At 30.2% G+C, this 25,415-nt stretch overlaps 1 protein-coding gene across 6 annotated transcripts in view; it reads right to left on the reverse strand.

Annotated features, from left to right (window-relative positions):
- Ctns (lysosomal cystine transporter cystinosin) overlaps positions 1 to 22,244 on the reverse strand; it is a 30,010-nt gene extending 7,766 nt beyond the window's left edge. For 2 of the 6 annotated variants that reach the window (XM_011058382.2, XM_011058386.2), the window contains exons 1-4: positions 2,769 to 3,359; positions 2,178 to 2,268; positions 1,049 to 1,243; positions 18 to 258 (exon numbers count right to left, since the gene is read on the reverse strand). In XM_011058382.2, the coding sequence (XP_011056684.1) occupies positions 18 to 258; positions 1,049 to 1,243; positions 2,178 to 2,268; positions 2,769 to 2,811 (570 nt within the window). In that variant the 5' untranslated portion in view covers positions 2,812 to 3,359. Of the gene's footprint in view, positions 1 to 17; positions 259 to 1,048; positions 1,244 to 2,177; positions 2,269 to 2,768; positions 3,361 to 20,547; positions 20,647 to 21,119; positions 21,463 to 22,082 lie in introns of those variants that run through there. The other 4 variants (XM_087412872.1, XM_087412870.1, XM_087412865.1 and 1 more) reach the window with 4 other exon arrangements.
- Between the last annotated feature and the right edge of the window lie 3,171 nt (positions 22,245 to 25,415).

Here is a 25,415-nt window from a genome sequence, read left to right on the forward strand (position 1 = left end):
AAATGGCAATGTCTTACCTCGATCTCAGGTATCCAGTACAGGCCGCAATTGAACAGTGCGTACATAAGAAAACCGACAAGATTTAGTGATACGTAATCAAAATTAAGACCCACAACACTTTTACGTTTATAATTAATATAGATTTGTGGATAGAAGCTTACGCTCCATGCTAAAAAATATATCCATCCAACCACAGCACTGATGTGATATAATGTATCTGATTTCTCTATTGTTACTCTAACAAACGCTTGGGAGAAACTAAAAAGAGATATACAAGTTATTTTTTTTTGCATACACTGTTAAAATATTATCTTAAAAAATATGTTAAATAAAAGTAACAGAAATAGAATTTGCTCACTTTAAATCGATATTATGTAACTGATCTCGCGGTATAATAATAATTTTATACATAGACATTTTTCTACAGTTTTTTTTTAATAATTGCAAATTTCAAGGTAAATTTATTTCACACTTTCTGAAAACTGATTTTAAAAAATACCAATAAGTTTAAATAATAAATATAATAGCATTGATTCTCCGGTAGCAAAATTTGCAAATATTTCACTGATATATATATATTTAACTTTCACTTATCAGTATTATAAAAATATTAAATTAAAAATTATTTTAAAATAAATTATTAAAAAAATTATATATAAAATTATTTAGACACGGCAATTATTAAACACTGCAATTGAAGGAAATAATTTGTTCAATATCTGGAGACAGACTAACGAAACTTTAAAGTTTACAGCTTAGTTGACAAGTTTAGATCAAGAGGCTATCTGGGCAATCTTAGCATTGCAATGGAACGTGAATTTTACACTGATCTTTTGAATCTTTTCAGAATTAGTCACAAATATAGGAAGGGAACGAAAGCATCAGTGCCATAGGTCTCTGTACTCCGCTGTTTATTGTTTCACAATACTTGATTATGAAAGTTTATATGAAATGATAAATATACGTTCGTAATCAAATGTTATTTAAAATATCAACAGCCAATTAGAACGTTTAATCAAAATGTAAAAAAAAAAATTCCTATACTTACTCAATGATATCACTAGGGGTTACATTAGCGCTAACAATCAAATGACCTGCGCTCAGGCCTTTAACATAAATAATCCATTCTGTTTTTGAGTCTCTCGGTATAATAGAAAAGTTTGATGGATTTGTAGATAGCAGATCAGGATGCTGTACATCTATCGTAACGTTTGCAGTTTTGCTATCAGGTTCTAACGGTTCCCTGCAAAGTAAGATGTGGTTAATAAAAAAATCTCATTTTTAGTATATACGCATGGTTGCAATTCTGAAACATACTGACATGAGCTTATCATTCAAACCATTCAAGCTATCATTGATTTATCATTCTATAATTGAATGATAAAGTATAAAGTCCGAAAACAATATTATATTTTAACGTTCATTAGATGTCTGTTGTTATCAGTTTTAGAGCATAAAAACACAAAATGAATTCTGTCGCTATGGCATGCTTAGATTAACTAATATAAGCTTAATGTGGGTCAAGGTGATAGAATAAAATATTAGTTTTAAAGAACTTTTTATCATGCATATATACAACAAAGGTTTCTACTAATGTACTTAATTTATCTCACAGACATAAATAACAACTATGTTATTGAGTGTTTTCCAGCAAGAAACAGAAAACAGTGTAAGATCCCAAACTAATGAAAAACACAAGCAATAGAAACAAGACAATAAATTTTCTTTAGCACAGGTCATTCTAGTAATATTGCAACAACACTACAAATGTTACAGCAATATTGCTGCAAGATTCTGTGCTGTGTATGGATTTCGACCTATCAGAAATTGCGTATCAATACAGCATTTTCTGTAAGTTAAAATCTGTCTATGTGTAATTCCCTGTTGCTATCGTCTGTGTTTTTTATTGTGGTTGGACTTTAATAGAATGAATTATTACATCCTTGTTGTTTGATAACAATATTAAACAAAGATGAAATAATTTATGAGTTGCTGTGTCATTTGTATCTCTTGCTGGAAAATATCTTATATCAGCACTGTCAACATATACATGTCCCTAAAAGCAATACAACAGTTCATATTACAACTTCCAATAGTCAATAAAATCTATAAGTACTGGACGATATGCAATCTAATGTAATAGCTCAAGTTAGCGACGCTACTAACAAGCTACTCACGTCAGTGATAAGTTGAACGAGCTCTGTTGATTGAGTTGTACTTTTAAATCCTGCGTTGATGTCCTAAGGTCTCCCTGAACGCGTGTCAAAACTGCAAATATGAACGACATGTAATCTATAGTAACGAAAATGAGAATTCCCACTAAACACAAACTAATAATAACATTACATCAATTATTATAATTTCCTACTTAATTATATGAATCGTATTCCAAAATTTACTACCAGTACTGAAAATCTGAAGTGCAAGTATAGATTTTTTAGCACTGGCAGTGATTTTATATATAATATAAAACATGTGGTATATAAATATAACACATGTTGTATATAACAATTACACGACTGTGTATTTATTCGACTTCATATTTATATTTATATGAGCAGAAAATTATAATATTGTCATGTAATGTTAAATATTTATATTAATGAATGGAAAACTATAAAATTATAAATTATATGATTCTACATATTTATATTAATGAAAGATTATAATATTATGATGTAATGTTTTATTACATCATAATATTATAATTACTTTCTTTGTGTTTAGCGGGTTGTATATATTTTTCTGTGCTTCTTTCTTGATCTCACCTGGTAGTAACAAGAAGACCCATAAATATCGCAACAAAGCCATATTGCACGATAACTGAAACAAGGTAATGTGCCACGTTTAAGTATTCGCTCCTCAATGAGGTAGCAGTTAATGCAGTTATCGTTGCAAGAACGCCATTGTCATCGCGCTCTTTCGCGTCGTCCAGTGTGTCCGAGGAGTTAGGGCTCTCGCCGATGGAACGAACGCGACAAGCATGTGAAGAACGGCGGGTTTAACCTCAAAATGCGCGAGGTCATCACGGCAATTCGTGTTTTATGATAACACTTTACATTTGCTGTGACATTTCGTTGCCACTTGTCAACAATCTCGATGATTGGTAGATATCTCTCGGAGCTTCGTAGATATCTCAGATTTTTGCGGCTATCAGAGCGTCGAACGATAACGACGACGTCGACGACGAGTGCCGTTCGTTATCGTAGATATCATGATTGTTGTAAGAATACCAGAACGATGATAATGAACGCGAATGCGACCGTTTTGCACCGTCACAATCTCGATAAGTTCTCGCAGTTAAAAATAGTTAAAAAAAGCGACAAGAAGTAACGGAACGCGACGTCAACAATGAGCACGTGACCCACGACACACTACCGCGCCACAACTGCCACTTGCCAGCTGGAGTGACATTTGGCGGCAAGATTTGCATTCTCGCAGGGATGACTGATACGCAATCATTTGGGTTTAATCCACATTGAGAAAAGACACATATTGGGTTATCTAAAAAGTATCCGCGGTTTTTTGTCATTAGATATATGACCATCAACGCCATCTAGTGACAAAAAACCGCGGATACTTTTTAGATGACCCAATATATCCACATAAGTGTTTTTGTGAGAAATAATGGAGAGAATGGTTGAAAAAAGACAGAAGCAAAATATATAATATATGTATGTATGTATATATAATTATGTAATTATAGCTTTAAAAAATTAAAAATAAGGTTATTGCTTAAAGAAATAATTGTTTAATCTAAATGCAAATATAGTAAATCTTTGTATACTTACTATATATTTACTGTATATTTAGTATAAAAACTTAATGTAGCAAAATATTATTTTTTTAAATTTAATAAAAAGGAATTATTAAGAGAAGGCCCGATTGCATCAACGTTATTTTGATTTTAAACAAGGCTTAAAACTCTCTTTGTCTCTGTCTCTTTTTCGGCTTTAAAACGAGAGAGTTTTAAGTCTCGCTTAAAGTCAAAGTAACATTGGTGCAACCGGGCCTAAATAATGAGAATATACATCCGAGAATATACAAAAAAATACAAATTTATATCTTTGTAGGACAATATAATGTCCAATTTTTTTGTAATCGATTATAATTTCTCATTGTTCTTAGCTTTCTAGAGAAATGAGTCGCAATTTGTATAAAATATTAAAAGTAACGTTAGTTTTCTATCGTAACTATCAGACGGCGTTGTGCAAATCCTTATAAATAATTAATAAAACAATAGAAATTTTATACGCTCTAATGAATTAAATCAATTAGGAATAAACAAACCTTTGAGAGCCAATCCTGGATGTGATTGCAATAAGTGTTATTGTGTATAATAATTAAGTAAGAACATTTCGATTCTTGATTTGGATTCTTTTCAGCAAATATATAAATAAATAACTAAAATATATACAAAGGTTGTCGTTAATTACACTTAGAAAATTAGATTGTGTTATTTTCAAAATATTGTTCGTCTTAATATGAACTGTGGATAAAGTTTATTTGTATTCATATGTCAAAATTGTTCATTAAATTTCCAAGATAATGAGTAGATAGTTTACTAGATAATGAGTTACGTCCAAGATATAAATATTTAATAAATAAAATTGAAATTAGATTGATGATATTTTATTAAAAATTTATATGGATGTTTAAAGATTGACATATTATGCGATGTTGACAACGCGCTTGTTATGGATCTACTGAGAACGTTTGTCATACAATAACACAAATAGACCTTCAATAAAACTATGAAAGAGACGGAAACATCAATTTTTAGAAATTAAAATAGCATATGTTTATTCTGTGTCATTTTGTACATTAAGGCCATTTTTCTGTTTGTATGTAAATCATTTTTGCTGTTAGTCGTTTGTTTAACAACCTATCTTTATTCAAAATTTTAATATTCTCCCAATCGAAATCATGTGCAAATTTCAATCTATGTGCCATATTGATCGAGATTGTTGTGTCGTTTTCCAATTAATACGGTTCCTATGTTCCTGAATAAATAAGTAATAATAATCCGGATAAAAAATGTTATATGGACATATTTTATATATAATTATATATAATTGTATATAAAATCGTCAATTTTTTAATATATATATATATATATATATATATATATATATATATATAGTTATATATTATTTTATATAATTATATATATATAATAATTATATAAGAAACATTTTTTCCCAGGAAGAGAACTTTACAAATTATGAAACGCGACATTCATATTAGAATTTAGAATTATTTCATGTGTATATATGATATCGTTCTTTTCTTAAATGATAATGGATTTATCCTATCTCATTTTGAGAATCTTAATAAATTTTATTTTTATTTTTATTTTTATTTTTATTTTTATTTTTATTTTACTATTGCTCTACTTTAAATTCTTCTGTTCCTTTAATGCTATATTATTATTCTAAAATTTCGAATAATCTTTTATTTTTATCATTGTAAAGTGCGTGACGCTCTCTCAACTACTTGCATTGAAAATAGCAAAGAACTTTATTCAAAGAGAAATTTTCACAGCGCTGACAATATAAAGTCCATATTTACTCATTATTTTCTTAAAAGCAAGAGAAGCATTTCTATGCAAGACTCCTTGACAGAGAATTTCCAATCATAAAAAATTTCCTTTTTTTCATTTAAGTGCAAGTGTGTGTTCCATCGAAAGTATTATCTCTATTACCCTTGCTAAAATCTAATATTGGTCGATTTAATACTAACCAATTTATTACTGCAAAACAGTAATTAATTGCTTATTTAAAGTACTAGAAGTACTGAACACAGCAGTATTTTTAATATTTAAAATAAGTAATTAATTATTGTCTTTCAATATTGGCCAGTATTAGATTTCTGTAAATAATTGTAAGAGAATGCAATGTGTTTAAACAAAAAAATATTGAAACTTTTAGTGAAATTTTTTAGCATCTGAAGAAAACTTTTTGTAAGAACCATTCGAATAATTGTTTCAAGCGTGTAAAAACATGACTTTTGTATTGCGTGCAAAAAAAATTTCATTATGGAAAGAACGATTTTGCTGAAATATTTTATCTAAAAATTTTTTTTTAGCCAGATACAGTTCTGAAAATAATTTTGTTGGACTATAAAAATAATTATGTAAAATTTCAAGCATGATGAGCAATTCTACAAAAAGTTTTGATATTCTAGTAATTATAGTGTTCTGCAAAATTATTTTAATAATCCAACAAAGTTATTATTAGATTTGTATCTTACTAAATTTTTAGATACTTCAGCAAAATTATTCTCTCCATGTATAATTCATCTAATGATATGTAGATGAAGAAAGAAAATTTAACTAATTTTAACAATCGATCCTAATTAACGATTAATTAAACGCCCAAGGGTCATTTCACTGATAGATTTGATCATTTAAATGTTTCCCATCCCTTTCGCTGTAGATCAAAGAACGAAAATTCGGTCGAATTTCGTGTGCTAGCGTCAATTCAGACGATTTCACTATTTCCCTTCAACAGTTCCATTCGCTTTTTTTTTCCTGTTTTCGCACTTATAATTAGTGCTTAGTCGATGATAAACTTAACACATGTTTTAGTGGGTCAAATCTCGGTAAAGTTCCATCGAGATTACGAAAAGGCCAGCTGTATTTCAAAGAACAGGAAAAAAAAGATAGGAGTATGATAAAGATTGCGCGAGAGAAGAGAAAAGAGAGAAGAAGAGAGAATAATATGTCGAACTCCCTCGATACCGAGTGACGAAGACAAACGAGATTCACTTTGACGTACCACAGGAAATTCGTATGATAGAAGTGATGAAAAGAAAGATGGATTTTAGCGAAAGAGACAACAGGATTTGACGCTAATACTAAAATAAGCCGGATTACATGGAAATCAATAAATCGAGTAATTCTCTTTACAACGTAATCTAATCGAGAGAATGTTTTTTTTATCGGAATGCTCACATTCGGCATATTTCCGATATCTCGCTCTCGTGTAACTTTTTTTTTACTCACTACATTTTTATTCGTAAAATCGTATTTTATATTAACATTGTCATGTTTCTACTTTATTACATGTAGCAAGAGTAAATATGCTTTCATGAAATTTTTGTATGTGTACGTATTGATTCGTTATGTGAAATATATTTTCTACTGTGGACCACACGACTGAAAGAACTTGAAAAATGCTATGTTCTAGAACATACCGACGAGAGGAAGAGGGAGAGAGGGGGGGGAGGGGGAGAGAGAGAGAGAGAGAGAAAACAGGGTAGAATTTTTATTTTTGATATCTAACTCTGTGAATCCATTTGAGCCGAGATATGTGCACGTAATGCGCAAAAAAGAAATAAAAAAAAACGTAACTTCACGTCGTAAAAGATCCTAATTAGAGCCGAATTAAAGGGACAGTATTTCATAAAAATAAAGCAGAAACGCATGGAGGCATGGGGAATAAAAATATAACTGCTCATTTATTTCGCATTTAGGTAAATTCATTTAATAGCAATTATTATACTGTGAATTTAATTAAGCACGAAAATAACAATTTTTTGCCTCGCAAGTATTGGGAAGTACTTTTTACTTTTTTTTTGTTAATAATGTTACTTCCGCATACGTACTGTTGCGTGTTATTCCTTAATTTATATTGCGATACCGCGAACGCGTGCGATTTGCACGCATTAAAATCTAGGCGGTTGAGTATAATAACAATTATCATAAATTAAATATTAAATATCGAATGAGGCTATTGGATCGACTTAATGCCTGTTTCATGCTAATTTCTTATCGTAGTCAATTACTTAATCGCTCGTATTCCAATATGGGTTAACGTTCACTGCTGATTAGAAAGTATAATTTAATGCGACTTATTAATATTTCGGAGACACAACATTATGCTGATGGGATCGTGTTCTGCTTCTGGAATTCCACAGATTTTAGGAGACATATCATTATCTTATGCCTCAACAGATAAATGATACACGTCGTACTCTTTAAATTTCTTGAAAATGAAATTCAAAAAATGAAGTGATTACCGAATCGCTCAAATTGGAATGACTTTTCATGTGTATATGGAGTAAATTTTTCTATGTTGTGGAGTGAATATTTTTATTCGTAAAATTAAGACATGAATTTGACATATTCTACATCACTATAATCTAAAATAATTAAAAATAAAATAAATAATTAATTATGCAAGAAGTTTAATAAACGAATCACATATTGATCGTCGTGTCGACATTATGTTTTGTCGACATTATATGTATAGAAATAACAACAACATTTCTAAAAATAAAATGCTATTAGGTGTTGGAATTAATTCGTAGCGTTTTACAAGTGATGGGAAGTACTTTCATTAATGTATTTTTTAATGCTCATGTGAAATAAATAACATTCTTTCATTAAAAAACGCTACGAATTAATTCCAACACCTAATAATAAGAATCTATCGTTTATTGAGTTTAACAACAATATTTTATAGGTTAAAACTCTTAGAATACGTTCCGTTTCACACACGATGCATCATTTATCCTTGTTTAACATTTGGTAAACAACAAGGATAAATGATGTGCATCATGCGTGAAACCACGTGAAACGGAACGCATCTCTATAGGTCTCACACTGAAGTCATCTTGACTGATATTTCATTCCAAGCGAATAACACATTCACTATGATTGGGGTTAAACATTCACTCTTATGAAAAATGAAATGTCATTCCATCCTGAGTGGCAGCATTTCCACTATCGATTGGAGTGAATTTTTATTCTTTTTGAGTGAGATTTTATTCTGAAAAATTAACACGATACAAATAAATTATAGTTAAGTAATAAATAAGATCGATTGAAATGAATTTTCAATCGTTTTGAGGAAGATTCATTCTGAAAAATTTAAAATGTACAACGAAATTATAGTTAAATAATAAAAGGATAATTATATCAATTTTATTGATTTATATATTGTATCTTGTTATCTAAAATTAGATACTTATTAATTTCTTTGTCTTATTTTTTGGAGATAAAAAAGATCGTTCACGCGTTTTCTTAAATGACATCTCGCTTGAAAATTTATAGATTTAAAAAAAAATCCGCGCTTTATAAAATTTGCATCAGTTAAAAATATAATATCCTAATTAGGTAACAATATCCTAATTTTTGTTTGCATAATTGTTTTCTTAATATTCGCCATCAGAACATGGAGGTGGAGAATGTTTCACCTTCGTATATTTGTGAGGATATTTTAGGGGACTCACTCCCTTTTTCTCTCTCACCGTATTCTCCGTGATGCATTAAGGCAAAATGTCGACATTACAGGCACGCGTCTGGCACTCGGTATATCATTGCACGAGATGTGCATAGTCGCGTGTGCGCTAGTCTGGACTCGGCCTTTCTGATTCTCTCACCGGTCGAATTTATTGGGGGCACGTCGCAACTCGACGGACGGCATCAGCATTATTATTCCATGGGCGGAATTATTGGCGTAATTAACTGCCCGGCTAAACGGTTTTAAATACTCCGCGCCGCGCGCTGTCGCAGCCGCTCAGCTGGCTTTTGTCGCTCGCTCGGGGCCCGATCGATGGAGCACGAAATATGCGACCGCCGGCCACTCCGCCGTCGTCCGTCGTTGACCGCCGTCGAGAAATTTTTTATAGCTCTATTCCCGATTTTATCGAGACTTTCCTTTTTTTATGAAGCTAGCTGCACGCGCGACCGACCGACTTACACGTGAACCCTTACACCCTCTTGTATATATAATATCTTGATTTCAAGATGGGTTGTAAATCACTGTAAAGTGGACATGTAATGTTGTTCCGCAGAAACAATCTTTCTAATGATGGATCAATAATCGACCAATAATCGATGAAATCATATTAATACATGAAAAAAAAACGATTTTGCCAAAATATCTAAAACTTTTTTTTAGGTAGATACAGATCTGAAAATAATTTTGTTGGACCATCAAAATAATTATGTAGAACACTCATGACAAGCATGACAAGCAATGTTGCAAATGTTTTGACATTCTAGCCAGCTCAAGTGTTATACATAGTAATTTTGATGATCCAATAAAATTATTTTCAGATTTGCATCTAAATTTTAGCAATATCATTCTTTTCAAATAGATGTCACTTTTATAAATTTTGATATTAGTTATTGGAAATCAAATTAACTCGTAATTTCCAGGAAGAATTTTATTGAAATTTTATTGAAATATTCAAAATTTAGCTAGATAAGGATTTAAAAATAATTTTGTTGGATTATCAAAATTATTTTGTGGATCACTCTCAAGCATAATGAGTAATTCTATAAAAAAGTTTTGACATTCTAGTAACCAACTCGAGTGTTCTACATAACTATTTTGATGATCCCACAAAATTATTTTCAGACTTCTATCTAAAGCTAAATTTTTTAGAAATTTTAACAATATCGTTCTTTCCGAATAGATATCGTCGCTTGTCGCGACATTTATAAATTTTGATCTTAGTTATTGAACATTAAATTAACCCGTAATTTCCAGAAAAAAATTTTATTAAAATTTTACTAAAGTATCTTAAAATTTAGCTAGATACAAATTTGAAAATAATTTTGTCGAATTATCCACAAAATTATTTTGTGGATCACTCAAGTATGTAATGAGTAACCCTATGAAAAGTTTTGACATTCTAGCAATCAATTCGAGTATTTTAGCAATTTTCCATTATTTTCCGAAGAAATATCATCGCTTGTTGCAGCTTTTTTAAATATTAGATATTTTAGTTATTGGAAATCAAATTAATCTGTAATTTCCAGAAAGAACGATTTTGCTGAAGTATAAAATTTAATTAGACACAGATTTAAAAATAATTTTGTTGGATTATATCATAATTATTATGTAAGACACTCATCATAATAAGCAAAAAATTTTGACATTTTAAAAACCAGTTCGAACATTCTACGTAACTATTTTGATTCAATAAAATTATTTTCAGATCTGCATTTAATTATAATACATTTTTAGATATTTCATCCAAATCATTTTTTCTGTATGAAACATATATTTTGGTAACTTTGGGAGTTTTCTAATTTTTAAGTAGTTGTTCTATTTGTGGATAAACTACGTGATAATTTGTCTAATGGATAAAAAAGGAGTAAAAGAGTAAGAGCATTAGAGAGTTAGAGAGTTAGAGAGTTAGTGAGCTGAAGTTTATCGAAAGGTGAAACAACCCAACCTAAATAGTATAAAATGATTTTAAATAATTTTGTTTTACAATCTTATTTTTCATTTTATTCATGTGGGCTAATTATCATATTATATTTATGCTAAAGTCAAATGTTAATTTTTTATGTAATTACAATTTTTTAAATTTTTTCTAAAAGATTATAATAACAGAAAGCTTTAATAAGTCCTAAAAATTTATATATTTCTTTAATATCATAAAAAATATGTATTTCTGTTACGAGTTAATCAAGCAACACGATCGAGGTAGTTCAACCATTCACTCTTCACTAATTCAAAAAGCCTTTTGCGTTTTACTATTGTTTATCACCTGTTTCAATTGCGTGATGTCGTTTGTGAAATATTTACATGACTAAACAGTAATTTATCTAATTTTCTATCACATCCATGTTATATGTCGATTTTATTTCTACAATATGTGGGAGAGTAATATTCGTCTATAATGCAATTTTCTTTCGTTTAGTATTTGTACTCGTTCAATCGCGATTATTGTTCGATAATGGCAGATTCAGTTTTGCGACATATCGATGTTTACACATTTCCCACAATGTGAGAAAACAACAATATATTTATTGTAATTCGTATACAATTTTTCTCTGTTTAACAGTCGCAATAGCGAAATTATATCCGCGAAAAGAACGAATTCAGCTTTCATTAATTTCCTGTTTGATCCTGTAGTTTATTACATATATTCGAAAACAAATTATCGGTGCGAAAATAAAGTTGCACGTGCAGTCGCGTATTATAAATCATTAGGTACACCGCGGCCGTCGTGCATGCGACGGGCTGCATTAACGTATCCTGTCATTTTCTACGAGAATAACCGTACGATTGCCAGGATTCGTGTACGTACGAGTGGGGTCACGAAAACAGCTTGTAATAGCTACGTCGAAATTTGAGCACTCATGCTTTTATCGTATGAATATTGATGGGCATTGTTTAGTGGAGCGTGAATTTCATGGTTGGCGACGAGGTTGTAAGCGCGGACTATTGGCGCGAAATTATTCTCACTATGATATGACGGTAGCTCATTTTCGAAAAATATCATTAATACATATCGCGATATTCCTGATGCTATTAGAAAACGCTCGATGAACATCGCTTGTCTCCTTTATTTAAAATTAGCCATTAATTTAATATTAAAATAATTAGCTGTGATATTTAACGACATCATATTAGATATCTTTGCATACCAAAAATTAGATCTCTTATAAGCAGAATCTTTTTTTCTTCCATATATATGTAGTTTGTTATATTTTTCCAAACGATTTATTCTGCGGTCACCTCACGCTTTTCCTGTATGCTTTTATAGTCGGTTATCGACGTAAATTTACGAGTTCCTTGCCAGTCTACCCTTTATTGTGGATCCGGTTTCCAATATTAATATCACCGTCCAACGCGTTTGATCGTATCACAATATCGGATTTCGTGAGATGTTTGAGAAAGCAGCGCTTAAATAGCAAAGAAACAACAATGTGTTGCTAATATTTATAAAATGTAAAAGTAATATCACGATTGACAATACATATTTCGCCATAAAAATATGTATGCGTTATAAGTGCAAAGTGTTTTTATAAATATTAGATGTTTAAAACGTTTACATTTCAAACAGCAATGAAAATGAATACATCAAAGTATTATATTTAAACCATAAATTGCTAGAACTCTGACAATTTGTATCATATTTTATTTAATATTTCTCAATTTCTTTTTAATCCTAATCAATATTTGCGGGTTCAATGGTTTTGAACATTTCTTTCAATCATGATGCGAAAAATTGATTAAACAAATACTTCTTACAATCTTATATTCCTCAGAGTTTGACTCTTAAAATGAAAAAAATTGTTCAATTACGTTAATTTTAAGTAAGTATATATTAATTTGAAGTACATTGGATTCGTAAATATCAATTAAAGAAATTTTGAAACGAACATCAATCAGAATTAAATGTATGTTCATATTGTTTTAAATATATATATTCATACATATATATATATATAGTATTAATTTTGTGTGTGTGTGTGTGTGTGTGTGTGTATGTGTGTGCGTGTGTATATACACATAATATCATTCTTCTTTGCAGAATTTGATACTCAATAATTCCGCATTTTTCCATAAAAGAATAATTCATTCAAGTATCTCTCTTGTGAAATGATCATATTCAATTTTTTAGAATAATAAATATAATAATAATAAAACCAATCAATTGATTATTAATTTTGTTATTTTCCAGATAGCTTGTATTACAGCATATATATGTATATATATATATATATATATATATATATATATATATATGTATGTATATATGTTATGTATGTTACCTCGCCGCTAGCTTATAACATTCTCTTGGTTTGTTTTTATAAAAATTGGATAATACAAATCCGCATGCGATGCTTGCATGCGGTTCCTTCTTTTATTTATTTTACTTAGTTTGTTTTATTTAGTGGTACCAGTTATTTTGTTTCAATTCCATAAAATATATTCATTGTTGTTGTGCTCCACGATTTTCTATTTCTAATTCGATTCCCATCGTGAATTTACGGTCTCGTAAAATAGCGGTGTTCTAATATATATTACTCATGTTGGAATTAAAATTTTTTTTAGATAGATAATCTTATTTTTTACTCTTAAAAATGGAATCGAAAGATATTATTGGTTACTAGAGGTATCTAATTTTTAAGATATGTACAAAGTGAAAAACAAATGTGAAAGCTATTAACTCAAAATTTTAATTAATTAAATATATTCTGTTTATTATTTAATTAATATTGATTACGGGAATATAGGTCAAATTTTTAATTTATTTATCAAGCAACAAACTATTTAATTATTCCAATAATGTTTGCTCTTAAAAAAATATGAAAATGTTGAATTGTTATTCTATTATACATTATTATTAACAAAAAAGTTTTGTTACTTAAGTCATTAAAACAAAATATAAATCAAAATATCAATAAAATGATTTAATTTTTGCACCTTCTGCTTTGAATTTCATCGTGAAATTTCTCATTAATTAATGAAAATACTAGATGTTCAGATTGATTGAGTGGCGGAATATTTAATTGACCCACTTGAGAAAAGCTCACGATGAGTCTGTCATTGACTGTCGAACTCATCATCAGTTTTTCTTGAAGTGACAAGATAGCATTCGTCTCTAACAGTCGATCAATCGATCGAGAAGATTAGACAAGACCAGTTAAGGATACATAATCATTTATTCTATTAATAATCTTAGTCTATGAAAAGTATGTTCAACATTCCAGATCTGATTTACAAGTATTACATACTTGACTACTATATATGCGTAAGTAGTTAGTAGACGATGTTTACTGATAAAATGCATGCATAAAAAATAGCAAAACCGGTATTCTCGTGATAGAGAGTGATTTTGTAACATGCATAGATTGACTATTAAATTTCATTTTTTTTTTAATCGATTCTTATTACAAATTCCTAAAAATTTTCTGATTATCCGTTCAACAATTATTAATCGACGTTTCCGCTCATAGAAATAACTGACTTTAAAGAATGTATCTGTAGAGATATGTAGTATGTACACTGCATTTAGTGAACTGCGTACGGGACGTCTTGTACAACACGTTCTCGCGAAACGTGTAGTTTTACCAAGTGCGATTATCTCTTTAGCTGGCAAAATTGCAAAGTGTAAAGTAGAAATTCCTGGCGTACAAATTATGACAGTTAATAACCAGAGCGCACGTATATATAACGCGTAAGTAAATAATCGAATTAATTGCGGCGCACGCGTTCAAATAAATATATCCTCGTTCTCACACGATGGTACCGCGTTGTAAAATTCAACGTAATGCGAAATATAATATACATATCGCGCATGTATGAGATATAGGCAATACGCAATTTCCGCTCGTAACGTGTCATCGTGTAAATAAATAAAAATGGTATCGTCGTATGTTGGCGGAACGAAATCCGGTCGAATTTACAAACCAGTGGAATGGGAGTGAATATTTAATTACGCCATTTGTTTATCCCATTCCGCCGAATCGCTAATTCGCGCAACCGAGTGTCCGATATCCTCGAACAATAAGCGGCCGTGTATTAAGCTTTATTTACATTTCTCATTATAACGGTCAAATTATCGTTGCTCTGACGCTTATGACTTCGTGACGTTTCGTTGTAATTTTATTTAATGTTATTTATCATGATAATGGAAATGGAATAAAATCCCCTCCGTACTGGACAGGAGCGATGCGAATAACTCAGGAAGATAAGCTCTATTTGAAAATAAATTCTGGTTAATACTCCAGAATATAATTAAATTTGCAAGACTGCAATTTAATTCACCAAATTGTTGTTTATCGCTTAAAAAAAAAAATAATCAAAATCGATTAACATCTCGTCAATGAAGTAAACTATATTTCTTTATAATCTAGCATCTTTAGATAAAGATACGATTTTTTTAGAGTTAAATAATTTATAGATGATTTTTATCTCTATACGTGTGCTGATGAATCGTTAACGTGTTGAATTATCTTGATTAATTTAAGAAATTAATTATTAACATATATATGGCTGTTTGATGAGCGCATAGGTCGAGAAGCTGCTTCTAGCTCGATTGTCTTATTTATGACGAAGAACGCTTTGTGAATCACGTGTGCATTGATAATAAGATCGAGCATTGTCTCGTGACTGATCGATATCGCGTTGCACGCGAGAAACATGCAACATGCTTGACGAACGTGCTCCTCAGCGCCGAGAATAAGAAAGCTCGCGATATTAATAGATGTAAATCTTGGGCAAGAATAATTTATTTATCATTTATCACTATAGAGTCTTCGTTAATAGATTTGCCGTCTTTACACTTTACACATTGCATTATTTTCCGAGTAGATTTGTTGATTTATTCGAATCGGTTTCTTTTTAATCCAAAACATTTCTTTTTGGCAAAGTTTTATGAAAATTTGCACATTTTGTTTTTCTATTCTGATGAAAAGATCGCGTGATACTTGAGCTCAATACGTGAGCTCGATACAAGAAAATTCCTTGCCAGATGCAATATCAGTAGCTTGAGGTGCGCAATGTTATGCTAATCAAGAATGAAGGCTACGAATGCTAATAACATTTTTATCTCGCTACGATAGTTACTATTTGTCCATTTTACCTTGTCAAGACAATTTAAATCGCCTTCAGAATTCGACAGGCTATAGCGCAGTTAGATTAAAGACCATGGCACACAAAATACTCAAGCAATAACACGTAACAGTAGGAAAATCAACATGGATTTGCTGCTTACGTTAGCCTGTTACTGGCCTTGCAGTCTCTGTACTACACTGAGAGAAACGTTTAGCACATATAATCATTTATTTTGTTGACATGTGATTAACAAAAGCTTTTAATTTTTTTATTTAAAATTGTGTTGTTCTAATCAAAATTTGGTTTAAATAACTAAATGTTTATTTGAACAACACAATGAAAAAGTAAGAAAATTTTTATTAATTACTTACTAACAAAATAAATAGTTATACGTAAAACATTTTTCTCAGTGTATAATTGATCAACTCACTTACTATTTAAGTTTTACTGCTTAAGATTTTTTGTGTCTCGTGACCCTAAGATTACTGACTAGACCATCCTCATTTTCCAGGGACAGTCCTAGGATTGAATTTTGTGTCTGCGTAAAGTTTGTTCCTGGATGTCCCCGATTTTCTCTATATTTCCCTGAACTGGTCATTTTTTAATTATTGGTAGAAAAACAATGTTATTATAATTTGTTTTAGTATGATTATACAGAAATAGCAGGTAGTAACATACGTCCAGTTTTATCATTCTGTGATTATGTTCTGACTCATCGGTAACTTTCTTATCGACAATGCATTGTTTAGTCATCGTTGTAATGAAAATTGAAAAATATAATTATTGTATGTCTTTGGTTTTCCAACACGGAAGAACGATTTTGCTAAAATATCTAAAAATTTAGATGAATATAGATCTGAAAATAATTTTGTTGGACTATCAAAATAATTATGTAAGAAACTCATGTATGATGAACAAAGATACAAAAAAAATATTGACATTCTAGCTATTAGTTTTGAGTCTTACATAATTATTTTAATAGTCTAACAATATTTATTTTTAGATCCGTATCTACAAGCTAAATTTTGAAGTATTTCAACTAAACCGTTCCTTTGGTCATATATTATCTCTGTGATCTACTCATACTTCTTATTTAAAGTTTTAGTTCTTTCTTATTTTGTTGTGTAGCAAAATAAGTATCTCAATTTTTATGTGCTATTAATAGTAATTTATAGAATGATGAACATTAAAAAATTTTTTTAATATTAAATTTTTACCTATAATTTATTAAGCAGAATAGAACAATATACATATAAAATAACACTGGTTTTACGTATGGATTATTTTTTTTATATTAGTAAAAGAGTTGAAATCTGTCCTCGTATTTGGTAAAAAAAATTTGGTACTCTAAGATTTCATACTCAAGATTAATCTTTTTTCTCGTTGCTTAATCCTAATTTCGTTATTATAAGCAACTGCAGTTCACTCGCCACGCAAAGACTTCCGTGTATGAATTGTCACTCGGCGCATATAGAACATTCATATTTTAAAATAATGAGTAATCGAATACGATATCCATTTATGATATCGCAGTATTTAAAAAGACTTTGTTTATTTCACTCGATACTCTTTTCTTGTCATGAAGAATAAACAATATATTTAAGACAGTCATATATGATTTAGGCGCAATCGCTTTGAAGTACGTGCACAGTTCGTACAGTTGTATCGTATAATGTGTTTCATTGTAGAAATGGCTATAACGAAAGGATTAATAATAGAATATGAATGCGGTATCTCGTAACGGTACCACGAATCGTGCATTGCATATCGGATCTGTTGCAAAATTTCCATTTGTTGCGGATAGTGCAGTTTTGTTTACGGTACGCTGTAGGCGATTTTGCAAAATTTTCAACAAAAACAACTTGCGTCGTTAACACTGTGTTCGTGCGATGTGCCGCGCGCGTGCTTTTTGTCGCTATTCTATAGCGTCGATAAAGCGCCGTTCCATCCAGTATGAAGAAGTTAAAAAGCTCGCGTAAGCCCATATGCCCGATCCCGGCGCATTCATGAATAATTTACAATTTATTGAGTTTTTAATATCAATATCGACGGGATCGCGGATTAATCGACTGGCACGACTGGCCAATATTTATGCATCTTTCTTGGTGATGTTCACGTGCTGTCGTAATGCCGACAATTGGCCTTTTTCGTTGATTAGAAGTATTTATTTTTTAGTGGCGTTTGATGCGTACGTCCGGGAGTTTTTTGCGAGATAGTATAAATGGCTTCATTGAAATTTTATCATTTTATTCCATTTTCAAAAAGCCATCTACGACAGTAACGATATTGTGCCGGTGAAACGTGATACCAAAGTAACTAGAATGGAAAAAAATCCTGTCAGCGTTAAATTTTGGAGTTGCAAGTTGCAATGTTTTTACAATAAGACACTTTCTATTGTCGACTATCGAAGACTTTGGATGATTTTCATTCATTGTATACAAGTTGACTACACGTCTATCTTCCTTAAAATTCAATGAGTAACAAAGATAGAACGATCCTTGTGTCATTAAATAAAAAATTCCCTTTGCTTTGAAATTTTATCGGGCGATCAATTATCATGGTTAAATAACTTGTTCATGTGTGATGTACTCATGCAAATTCATAATACTTGATTTCCACTTCCTTTAGCATATTTCTGAGTGACTACATCGACGAAATATCCGATCGAGATGTAACGATAACAAACTTCATTTGATGCAGCGATGCGATTGTGATACTCAACAGAATAACTATAATAAGTATTTCGATTTGAAAAGTTTTCATATAAAAGTTTTTATGTAAATACACTCCATATGTATTATTTTTTAAATAAAAATTTGTATATACACGTATGCATTTTTGTGCAAAATATTAGTAAATTCAATTATAATTTAATTTCTAAATACACTGTTATTATTATTTCATTAAAGTATCGAATATTTAAAATATTATTTTATCGCAATATCCTGTGATGCACATTGTATATATGTATATAATTTACAAATTTTATTATGTATTATATTATACAATCAAATATCAAATATTATACAATCAAATATCAAATATTTCTGTAAAAATGTCAAAAATCAAAGAGATTTTAACATTATCTTACAATTAATAATTTAAAATAATTAATTAATTTTTGTTAAATAAAAGTTATCGCAGAATGCGATATCTCAAATAGGCTTTATATTTAAAGCTTTTAATTTTATCACACGAGAGTGATTTTGTTATTTAAAAATGATTGATACAATTAATTTATTATTTAATTGACACCTCTCGCTCAATATTTTTTTCACGTAGGTAATAATATTGCGAATATTTATAGCAAGGATCACGAGCACAGAAATCCCTGGATGCGCGAGATATTCCCACAATTTACGAAAGTCAGTGGCGCGCGTTTTATTGTATGTGTGCAAAACGTGTTTTGTGCCAATGACTTACGGCCTATTTGTAACCGCATTCAGTGCCCTCGTTTTTCCTGGTTTCGAATAACTACACGTTTGCCAATGGTCGATTGCACGACACCGAGTGATAGGTCCCCTTTCCCCTTTGCCACTGATCGATTTTGATTTCACGGCTAGTTTCGCGGAAATTAAATCATTGCGCAATCGACGAAAATGACGAATCGCTTTGTCGTAAATGCGTGCGGTGCAAAATTCTCGCCACGCATTCCCTCTCAAACATAGAGGGTTTAAATGATACTTTTGATGTTTCACTTTTTTTTCTTCAGTGAAATCACGCGAAAGAAACTTTATTTATGTATAAACTACAATACACATATAAATAATATCATAAATAGAGAAACCGCAAATAATAGCTGCGTTCAGCAGAAAAAGCCGTTTTGCAATTATTGTAATATTCTTTAATATAATTGGTTTATACATTTACAATTAGATCCAGTGAAGAGCTAATTAAGGGCAAAAACGAATTATAATACAAAATTGTACAATTGCAAAGTTGCTTTTTCTGCTAAATATAACTAATGAAAGGCAAGGTTGAAATTTATTACAGCCACGTTGCATTTAAAAAAAAAAAGAAGTGTTTCACGAGGCACCAGTAATAGTTACAGATTAGGCGTAGGTAGAATCGTAATAATTCATTACTTTACTTATTTCTGTCATTGTCGTGCTGTTCATTATCTGTAGCGTTATTTCAGTTTGTTTCACGAGCAATCACGATTATTACGACGCATACTGCCGGTTTTATCGTCCTTGATTTACCGATAAAAGTTTGCGCCGCAACGTTCACTCACCTGTCAAATTTCGCTCAGCCGTGACAGTTAAAATCTACCATCGAGAAATGCAGAGACATCCAATCTCTGCACGTGCTACAACTGACTTCACGAGATCGTCTGTAACGAGAAGCTTTTTATTAAAGGCCGCTGAAATATGCATGCTCGTAATCAGAAATCCAGAGAGAGTCCGCGTCAAAAATTTTTCATTGACAGAAAGAATGTTTCTTTGAGTGACTTTGAATGACAGAGATTTAAACTTGTCTGCTTTATTGCATTAGTAATTAATTTTTAAAGTAATATTATTTGAGAGACATTTGTATAAAAAAAAAAGAAAAGAAAAGAAGAAGAGTTTTCTACATATTTAAAATGTATGTTCATAAATTTTTTAAATAATATTTTTCTTAAATAGCACATAATAAAAATATTTTATAAAAAGTTTTATCAAAAATTAATTAAAAATTTTATATTAAAAATTTTATAATAAAAATTTTATAATTAGATTTCAAAAATCCGTTATATTATTATTGTATTACATTTATATATTTCAGCTTGATTTAATATTTCATATTTGAAATAATCAAGAAACATACCACTATCGTTATCAACCAATCGATCCAATTAAATTTGTAAGAATACAAATTATCTGAAATGATTTCTTGATTTTATTGCATCTAAAACCACGTGGTTATCATCCCGGTGAACAAACACTTTCGATCATAGACTCGGCACCGTGGAGGGAATCCAGCTTGTTGATAAATGCGATCACTGAACGTCGATCTCGACTTTAATTTCCAATCGAAGCTTTGCCGATTGTATTCTCCCGTGGTTTCTGTCTTAAGTCCTTGAGCTTGATCTTGAGTTCATGAAGTTTTCTAGTTTCGTTGTGGATGATTGTAGCTAGGAGTTAAAGGAAATAGAATTCTTTAGACAGTAAGTTGAAAAGAATAAGTTTCTGTAACAGTAGCTATAATCATATTTCGCGTTATTAGAATTATTTATTTTATTTTTTGCACTCAATTTTTAGATTCTTTTGAGTATCGCGTTGTGCATTTACTTACAAGTTGAATTATACGTTATTGACTATTATCTAATTCTTTTTTCAATTTCACGGAAAAAACTTATTTAGACATAGATTAGAAAATAATTTTTTTTAGACTGTCAAAATAATTGTGTAAAATCAATTGCTTTTAGAATGTTAAAACTTTTCGCAGCATTACATCAACGTTAAATATTCTACATAATTATTTTTATGGTTCAACAACAAAGTTATTTTTAGATTAGTATTTAGTTAAACTGTAAGATTCAACAAAATCATTCTTTCGATAAAATCATTTTTCAGTGAAATTCATTATCACATTATTTCATTATCAGCAACCATATTGATGTTGTTATCTATAATGTATTAACGGTAGAGTATCAATAAAGTGCGCGAGATCGCACGTGATAACACTGTCTATCACGTGATAACACTGTCTATTGTAGCTTATACACAATTTAAAGTACTGTCAACCGACGCGATGATGTTTTTATTTTGTGTAAAAAATCAAGCTCACCATTAGAAGTGACTAATTATGCTGATAACAATCGGTACATCCGCAATGATTCTTCCTACAAAATTGTCGTTTCCCGCGGAAACGCGAAGCCGTGATCACTGTGTAAACCGACCGATCCAACCGAGCGTACGACGCGACTTGTAAAGACCCGCGCGAGATCGCTCGTATATATAAATCCTGTGTGTAAGAGGGTCCCCCCTTCCTTCATACTAAAATCTTTACTCCCATGCATGGTTTACTCTTCCCCCCCCCCCCCACCATCCTGTTTCCGATCGCTCGTTTATTCTGTACCAGCGATTTAATTTTGCACGTCTTTTGCAGTCCTACGATGATGTTAAGGGTCTCCTTCATTAACCCTGATTAACTAATTGATGGTTAATTCAATCATCACAATTGCCAACGTGAAAACCAAACACAGAAGAAGAAGAGAGAGGAGACGTTCTGATACATTAAACTGTTGTTGGCACACTTATGTGAATTAATCTAACCTATAATGATTAGATAACCTATAATGATACTAATCTATAATGATTAATTTAACCAGAAGTTGGTGAAAGAAGCCCTAAATGTTACCTTAAGCGACGTTTACAATGAGATTTTTAAGGCACAAAGCAACTTAAGCTTAAGTCTTAAGCTGTAAAAAATGACCAATTATAGAATACAAGGAGAATAATCTACTATAATTGGTCAATTTCTTACGGTTTGAGAGTTAAAATTTAAATTTTAAGCCTTAAAATCTCATTGTAGATGCCGTTTTATATCGCGCTAAGTCGGATTTTCTCTTTGATGAAACGCTCGATAAGTTACTCAACGAGTGTCGGTTCTCGTCAAGTCGTGCGAATAAAAATTACTAACGATGTAATCTTCTTGTCTGGGACATGTGGGATTCACGTGAGTTTTAGGGAACTGTAATACAAATTATCCTTTGTATAATAATTCTAACTTCGTCTTCATGTTGTCTTTACTTTCATTTTTATAACTGGAAAAGAAATACAAAATTTGTAAAAGTGTTGCTCTTAATTCTATTAATAAATTTTGAGACAAATGAATAAAATTAATAAATATTTTTAAAGTTCTCTCTCTCTCTCTCTCTCTCTCTCTCTGTCTCTTTGACTCTTAAAATATTATATAAAGCTCAGAAAAGTGATAAGTTATAAGTTAGATCATTTTTTCGTTCACCTGATTTTGAGGATAACTGTTATATTGGATAAGAGACATTAAATTTCATTATCTCGTTATCTCGTGTTTATTTCAATCTACTTATTAGTATTAGATAACATTGTAATAGGCGGATTAGATTCGAATCTTTTTCCTTCAAACTCTCATCATGCCGATTATCTGATAAGAAGAATCGATATATTTTTTATCTTATTTTTATTTATGGGGAAAATTCTATATTTATAATTTTTTAAACATATATTCATTATAAACAATATTAAGAATTTTTACTTTATATATATTCATTATATCATTAATATACTCTTTTGCACAGAGAAAAACTTCTTAAATCAACCATAAGTTCAATATAAAATTAAAAATATGATAATCTTGCTTTAAAGATTTTAGTGCTGATTTGATTGAATTTGTATTCATGCAAAATTTTTTATTAAGCAAGTCTTGAATTGAGTGCAAAATAATACTAGCATCGAAACAAAATGAAGATTAAAATTTTTGAAGCAGGATTACAATATTTTTGTTTATATGTAAGTATATTTATATAAGTATATTATAGTTGATTCAAACAAATCTTTTTTTCTGTGTGCTCCGTAATAATTAATATTAAAAATGACAATCCAATACTACACAAAATGAACGATTTTACTGAAGTATTAAAACATTTAGGTAGATACAGATCTGAAAATAATTTTATTGGATCATTAAAATAATTAGGTAATGAGCTACAAAACTGAATACTACAAACTAGTTTGAAGTGTCCTATATAATTTCAAAATCCAATAAAATTACTTTCAGATCTGTATTCAGTTAAATTTTTAAATACTTTAATAAAACCTTTTTTTTGTGTATGTTACTGAAAAACTATGTTGCAATTCCGAAGGTTTTATTTTCTGTCTATATATTCATTATAATTTTCTAATCTAAGTTCAATAAAAAAAATTGACGTATCATTCATTCGCAGCAATTGCAGTTCATTACTTCACGGGATAAAAGATCTCGAGTTATTAATACGCATTGACCTATTCGCGTGCGTACATATGTGATGGCAACATGACAAAGCAACATGACATAGCAAATCAAGATTACATTAATTGATGTTTATTGAATTCAATTGAGATCATTGCACGTTCGTCAAGTTGTAGCCAATAAAACTCATTAAAAATTGATCGTTACATTTGTCGATGCACCAATGCAATAGTGAGAAAATGAGAGTGCTTTTAAGTAATTATTAAAATTTCGATCATCCGGTTTTATCTAACAAACACAAAAATCTATTAATAAAATTATCAACAAAACTGTCAATAAAAAAACTTTGAAAATAAAACAGCAATGTTATATTTATATGTGTTATACTTAATAGTATCAAAATAAATTATATTTTGAAGATTTTTTTTAAAGAGAAAGCGATAAAGAGAAGAGAGGAGAAAGAAAGAGAGAGAGAGAGGAGAGGAAGGGAAAAAATAGAGAATGTAGTTCTTATTTTTTTATTCAGATGATTATTAACATCATATAATAAATATTCTTATTAAATGCTTGTTAACAAAATTATTAAATTACTTGTAGAATTTAATATGTAATGTTACTATTCTGGTTTTATGCATAAATTGTTTCAAGTTTCTAGAAAATTCGTCACGCGTTTTGTGAAAATACAAATATAAATTCATGTTAAATAATTAAACCATTTAAGATCTGCTTACGAAAATAGAAATTCTTCATACTTAATTAGTTATTCTCTTTGCGGTATTTCATTACTTTATCTTTTATATTATTATACGTTATTATTTTTTGATAGCAAAATTAATATTATTTAATATATTGAATTCAAATTCGTGAAATAAAAAAGAGTCGGCATATATTTTTAAACTTAAACCTTTTCATTGTAATTTTTTAAATTACAATTCTTTTTATTACAATTTTATTACAAGTCGAGGTGTATTTATAAAATTAATGGATTATCACGCATATCAATCCTACGTATGTCGTTCGTTCGTTGTACCATCAAATACGTGTTTATGACGAAAATAATGTCAAACTAAGTATGTCATCGCAGTGTATGAATATGTCCATCAACACGACCGATGGTGGGACGTAAACGACCGATCACCTTGACACTGACTTGGCAAGGGAGCTAATTCTGTCTGAACGAAGGGGACCAGA

This window comes from Acromyrmex echinatior, chromosome 1, assembly GCF_024713525.1.
Source record: "Acromyrmex echinatior isolate Ae372 chromosome 1, ASM2471352v2, whole genome shotgun sequence".
In the NCBI taxonomy this organism is placed as follows: Eukaryota; Metazoa; Arthropoda; class Insecta; order Hymenoptera; family Formicidae; genus Acromyrmex; species Acromyrmex echinatior.